At 41.0% G+C, this 6,955-nt stretch overlaps 1 protein-coding gene across 2 annotated transcripts in view; it reads right to left on the bottom strand.

The window, feature by feature from the left end:
• Positions 1-6,531, bottom strand: part of TEX10 (testis expressed 10) — a 42,778-nt gene extending 36,247 nt beyond the window's left edge. Inside the window, exons 1-3 of one of the 2 annotated variants that reach the window (XM_028505675.2) lie at positions 6,332-6,531; positions 2,552-2,740; positions 265-977 (exon numbers count right to left, since the gene is read on the bottom strand). In XM_028505675.2, coding sequence (XP_028361476.1) covers positions 265-977; positions 2,552-2,731 — 893 coding nt within the window. In that variant the 5' untranslated portion in view covers positions 2,732-2,740; positions 6,332-6,531. The remainder of the gene's footprint in view (positions 1-264; positions 978-2,551; positions 2,741-6,331) is intronic. The other variant, XM_036021973.1, reaches the window with a different exon arrangement.
• Between the last annotated feature and the right edge of the window lie 424 nt (positions 6,532-6,955).

Consider the following 6,955-nt stretch of genomic DNA (forward strand, 5'->3'; position numbering starts at 1 on the left):
TACATTGATCAAAACTAATTAAGAAAAATAAAATTCTAAGAAGACAAAGCCAAGAGGCTATCAAGTTTTACCTCTCATTAGGCTTTCAAATAATAATATACTTTCAAATGACTCCTCCCATCGACAAATAAAACCAAATCATGAGTAACCACATGAAAACTATGAAAGACAACTGTATGTCTTCCCACCATTAGCCATCAATGGTCAGCAGTTATAATTCAATATAGGAAAACTGAGTGTGGACATAACTGAAATCCTTCTTACCGTAGCCTGAACTGTGAACTGACATTGGGCTGTGAACCCCCATTTTCATAAACCTGGATGTGTTGCTGGTCGTTGGCATGTTCCTTCCAGTTGATAAAAATGGAGTTGCTAGTGGCATGGGGATTTTCTTTTTGTTCCTGAAGTCCTTCACTTTCTCTCAACCTACTGGATCCATCTGCCAAGGCCTGAAGGAATTTACTGAGTCTCACTAAGACTTTCAGCCTCCACTGCTGAGAAGTGAGTCTCCGATTAGGGTTTACAGAAAGTATCCAGGACTGGGATCTGTCTCTATTTACCAATCCTTTGGACAGCTGCTGATGAGAAATAAGTTCTACAAAATTCTTAAGCAATATACTGCTACGGCCAGTAATCAGAGCTGGGTACTCTTCCAGCAGAATGTCCAAAACTTTTAAAGAGTCCTCCTGAATTCCTTCAGTAATGTGAGTCATGGCACTAGAGAGATGGGCACTTACCAAAGGAAAAAATGGAGAAATTTGTTCAGCTCGTATTTTGGGGGCCAGGAATTGAAGAAGTTGAACTGCTGCTAATCGTACATTAGCATCTTTATCTGTAAACACAGCAGTCACTTCACTTAATATGTTTGAAAGGTGTGCATCAATTATAAATGGGTACTGAGACAAAAGGTCTTTAAGTCCAAGAAGAGCACTTTGTTTAACCCCAGCATTGTAGTGATGCATCTGTGATAGCAAATCCTATAAATAAAAATAAAAACACAGGTTTTAGTTATATATATATATATATACAAGTATAAATTTTCAAACATGCTAACTAAAACCAGTAAACTGATACTTCTTGGGAAAACTGCTTCAATAAGTACTTCTAAATGTCACTTAGCTTTAAGATTAGAAACAGAGTTCTATCTTTAAAATAGTTTTAGCTTAATAAAAATACTACATAATTTTCAGTCAGAATTTTCTTTTTGAAAGTAAAACTTGGGGTGGTGAACACACAATACAGTACACGGATGATATGTTGTAGAAGTGTGCACCTGAAACCTGTAGAATTTTGTTAACCAGTGTCACCCCAATAAATTCGACAAAAAGGAAAAAAATAACATGCACGTAGGCTTAGGCACACTACCATTTAAAATGACAGCAATCACCACCACCACTATTTAAATACCTATTCCATACTATGCATGTGCTGGGTGCATTCATATACTCTTAATTTAACAAGACCTTTCTGTCTATTTTAAATGGTTTTTCCAGGTGTATATTTATTTTACTCAGAGTACAACATTTGTCAATTTTCTCTGTGGAATAACTTACATAATCTGTGAAAAAAATATCATGATTTTGAATACCTTTCTGATATTATTTAACCTTTGGGGCTTAAAAACAAAACTAGAAAATGTGTATCCTCACAAAAACTTGTTCACAAATATTCCTAATAGCATTACTCATAACAGAGAGTGGGAACAATCAAATGTCCATTAACTGTTAAGTAATAAAATGTGACATAACCATGCACTGGAATACTATTCAACAATACAAAGGAATTAAGAACCGCTCTGACACATGCTCTAACATGGATGAACCTCGAAAACATGCTAAGTGAAAGTCAAGTAACAAAAGACTTGGCATTATATGTTTCCAATTTCTATGAAATGTCCAGAAGGAGCAAATCTATGTAAAGACAAAGTAGATTAGTGGCTGCCTAGGGCCAGGGGGAAGGAACGGGAGTGATTTCTAATGCGTATAGCATTTCTTTCTGAAGTGATAAAAATTGTTCTAAAATTAGATTATGGTGATGGTATAACTATATTTTTTAAACCACTGAATTGTATACTTTAAAGGTGTGAATCTTATGTATAAATTACATTTTAATAAAGCTGTACAATTTTTAAGCAGAACTACTGTTCAAACTCCAGTTACCGTAACTTCACACATTTACCATGAACCTATAAGCTACGTGCTAAAGGAATTCAAAAACAAGCAAGACAAGATCTTATCTCAATGTGCTTTGAAAACAGAAACATCAAGAATTTGACACATCAAACACATCAAAAAGTTAAACACAAGATATTTCTAGATAATATATTAAATCATCAACTAAGTATACAAAGGAGAAATCACTACAGATTTAGTTAAACAAGGCTTTCTGGAGGTGGAAAAGCTACAGTGGCAATATCAGACTTGGGTTAACAGATGAACTCCAAACTTCAGCCATCAATAATCCGTTAAGAATTAAAAACTTCACAAAAATATAATATTCTAAGTGATTTTTTAAAAAACCTATTTTTATCAAAATGGTATTTATGATTTACCTTTATGTTAAGTTTTCTATTGTTTGTTGGAAGTGTTACATCCTCTTTGAGTTGCTCAGGCAGATGTATAGTCTTCGTTTTAAAGTTTGTAACAGTAGCATTTTCTAACTTGGGCTTCTTTTTACCAACTTTTAGTTTTACTTTTTGAAAATCATCTTGGCGTTTTCTTTTTTTGGTCATTCTTGAGTGCTATAATGAAAAGAATTTGAAAACAATGGATAAACACAAAAAAACTGTTGAAACAGTTAAAAAGGCCCTGGCTGGTGTGGCTCAGGGGATTGAGAGCAAACCAAAGGACTGCCAGTTCGATTCCCAGTCTAGGGCACATGCCTGGGTTGCAGGCCAGGTCCCCAGTAGGGGGCGTGCAAGAGGCAACCACACATTGATGTTTCCCTCCCTCTTTCTTTCTCCCTTCTTTCCCCTCTCTAAAAGTAAACAAATAGTTAAAAAAATAAAAGGTATTTTTCAATATTTACACTACCATTTATTCCAAAGATAATCAAGAATCAAGGCCAATGGTGACTATACTGAAGGATCAAAATACTAAATGGAAACTACCTTTATGAAGAACAACAACAAAAAAAATCGATTTAGCCAGGACATTTGTAAAGAGGAGTCACTAACAATAAGGCAACAGGCTTGCCACTGATCTGTCAAGGATTTTTAGCCCTAGAACCTTTTGTTAAGCAGTGGGGTAAATGGAAAGTTTTGGAAAATTTTTTGGAGGGTGGGGAGCAAGTGCTGAGAGGGTGGATTGGAAAGCAGCACAGAATTGCTAAAGATACACCTCTATCTACTGGGAACCTCTAACAAAGCAAAGCCAAGTCTGGAAACCAATGCTATTATTTAATGAAGCCTACAATAGGAAAAGTTTCATGAACCTAAGTCGAATGCTTTAAATATGGGTAAGGTACAGGTATGCAGCAAGGAGAGTTAATGAGCACTTCACGAGCAAGGAAAGCAGTACAGGTCAGGAAAATGGGATAAGCATCATATAGGCAAAAATGAAGATCACAACATTCTGAACACCAGGGAAAGTTCAAACTAGATATGAACAGGAAATAGTATCCAAAAAACAGGATGAAAAACAGAAGAAAAAGGAAATACAGTGTAACAGGTATAAGAAACAAGATCATTAGGCTACTACTATAAATAACTCAAGCATAACCATGTCACCCTGCACTTTCCCCTGTTCACCACCTTCTTTCAACTTACACCCAAATCTTACCACTTACACACAAAATCTTTGATCTGTGCCTCCTACCCATTCCCTCGCCACGTCTTCAAGTTCTTGATTTCTACACTAGACTGTTCAATAGTTTTCCCACAGGTATTCTGGCCTTGTCTCTAGTGCCCACTCCCTAGTCCATTTCCTAGAGAGGCACCAGAGTGCAATTTCTAAACCCCCATTTCAGGTGTTCCTTTACTCCCTTTACAGCAAACTCCTCAGCTGGACATATTAGGTCCTTCCTAACTTCCTCTCCAGTTTTATCTTCCTACAAGTTAACTTCCATCTAAAAAATAGTCTCCTATACCCAGAACCAGCTCGATTCTTTTTGAAGCCTTCCACATGCTGCAAAAATAATGAATTCTACCTTTCACTACATACCCTACTGGAACAGTACCTCTGAAATAAATAAAACTCCTATATTTACCCTATGCCCAGCTATTTCTTTTTAAGTCAATGCTACACAAGAGTAAAAAAAAATTTGAGTAAATCGAACGTCTGCATTATTGTGAAAGTAATAAAATGGCTGGTGCAAGTCTGACAGCTAAAGTTCCAGGAATCCAGAAGCCAATCACCATGATCCATGGTCTAGGATTTGGCCACATAGATAAGGAACAGATTCTAGAGCCAAAGTGATTATGTTCTTATCAAGACTGCCACTTTCTGGCTATAGTTACCACTATGCCTTAGTTTTTATCTACAAAATAGGAATAATACATACATACATACTTCATCATACAGTTGTTATGAGGTAAGATGAATGAGGAGCAAATAAATTCATTATTTGTAAAACACTATGAACTGTTCCTGGCACAATGATGAACACATGTGCTATAAGCACAAATATGTGTATTTTCAATTCTCAGGACTAGTACCTACCAAGTACAATATTAGATGCATTATGTACATTAGCATTCAATTCTCACAAAACCATATGAAGGAAGGTGAAACTAAACCCATTTTTAAGTCGTGGATCAGAAAAGTTTTGTCAGTCCTTTATTAAGTAGCTGAAGAGGGTTTCATACTCAAGACAACTCTGCATAACCAGTTTTATGTTATATATACTGGAACTAAGGTGAAAACTGGAAAACCAAGTAGCAAAATGGCTCATCTTATTTCACTTATTCTATTTCCAAGTATTCATTCCACCCACACCTCTCTAGCTACTCCAGTCTGAAAAAATGGGCAAGTAAAACCTAAAATAAAGTCCCTAATACTTTACTAGCCTCTTTTACTACAAAGAAAATAATGATTTTCCTTAATTAAGCACACTTTGTAATCTTTCCCTACAACTTTATTAACTAGTACCAGAGATGAAAATAAATGGTACAAGACGTTCAGAAAATCCGAATGAATTAACCCTCCAACCCCCCCACCAACCAATGTTCTGTGCTATCTTTAACCACTACCTACCTGATCCCTAGCCAACACAGTCTGCTGTCAAGTTTATGCCATATTATCCATCACTTTGTAGTTGTCTTACTAATGTTTTCCCTCCGTTAGGAAAATTAAGAAGGCTGATCATCCTTTCCTAGGCTTTTAAGACTGGTACGGTTATTTTTATGATACACGGGGAACATTCTACTAGCAATTTCTGTTACTTTCACTTAAAATAAAAAATTCCCAACACAGCAATTCAAATAATAGCCTGACTAAGCAACTTTTATGTTATCGGGTACTGAACAGAAGATAAGAACTCCTGCCTAAGGGGCTGAACTCTCCCATCACTGGAGCTCCTACGTATGTGAGCTCCCAAAGTTTTAAAACTGAACTTTGCATATTCCAACTGCAGGTCGTGTCACAACAAAAAGGAGATGCTGGCCTATCAGGATCCCCACCAAACCGATTTCCAGCTAATTTGTCTGCTACCTCATTACCCCCTAGTTTCCAAATTCTCCGCCGCCGATCCCCCCCCCCCCATATCAAGAAGAAATCACACTGCGCTCGGCCTTTGAAAATTTCCTCTCCAACCCCTTTTACGCTCACGAGTTTCCCCAAACTCTACTGAGGGGTCCAATCGCAAACACCAGACTTCGGTTAACGCAAAAGCCCTACATGGACAACTTGATACAGCCGGCGGCCCGGTTCTGCTCGGCACAGACCACTTAACCCGCCACACTTGGACCGCGAGAGGGCAAATGAGGGGACCACTGCTCATCCCCACTCCAAGTCTTCGGTCCCGCACGCCAGGAAGTTTAGACCCCGTGGGTTTTCAGAAACTACCGTTTCTTTTACTCCAGAGGACCGCAGTCGGGACCACAGCCCGGGAGGTGGGGCCCAATCAGCGCACACCGGCCCGAAAGTATCTCGGACCGAAACCGCGGGAACCCGCCCAGTCACTTGAGGCGCTTCATGCCCGCGGACACCCGCCCCCGCACTGCTCAGCTCCGCACCCAGGCCAAGCTCCGTAGAGGTGCCACAGCCGGGGCCCCAGGGGTCGCAGACCAAACTCAGCTGGCCCTGCCCGCCTGGGCCGCGGACAGGGGGGTGCCGGCCCGGCGCGCCGTCCCGCGCCCCGGGAGGGCCTGGTCTGATGGGCGCCAGCCGCTCACCTGAGAGTCCGGCCGGGCCCGGCGGACAGAAGCAGAGAGTAAGAGTGTCTGAGCAGAAGTCCTCGGAGCGACAGCGTGCGCCACTAGCCTCTGCCTCTCGCTCCCGGAGCGTGTTTTCAAATCCCCTAGCCCTCACGCGGCCGCGTCTCCTTCCGCCGCCCGGAAATCAGGGCCCCTCCCCCGCCGCGCCGCGCTCACGTGACCGCGACCCGCAGCCGCGCGCAGCCGGGGAGGCGGGAGCGGGAGCCGTAGGCCCCGCCCACAGGAGGATAGGGGTCCCCCTCCGGTAACCCCGTTTGCTCCTGGAGGCTGAGGAACTGGAGCTCGCGATCCGAGGACAAAGCTGGTTCTTCAGTACGGCCCAAACTTCTCGTACCAGCTCGGGTGTGTTGTCCAGGTTCCAGCTGATTGATGGCATGCCTTTTCTCCCTATGCTAGAACACTGTTCCGCAGACCTACATGCACATTTGGAAAAGAATATATGCTGAATTGAGTTAAGGAAGAAAAGTTTGGGACTGCGGAGGCGACACAATAGAATCCTTGGGGACATTAACCTGGATGGAGTAATTATGAATTACTTGACAGAGGACAAAATACACCTAGTAGCTGGAGTCTTAGTCAAGG

Source organism: Phyllostomus discolor, chromosome 3 (genome assembly GCF_004126475.2).
Source record: "Phyllostomus discolor isolate MPI-MPIP mPhyDis1 chromosome 3, mPhyDis1.pri.v3, whole genome shotgun sequence".
Taxonomy (NCBI): domain Eukaryota; kingdom Metazoa; phylum Chordata; class Mammalia; order Chiroptera; family Phyllostomidae; genus Phyllostomus; species Phyllostomus discolor.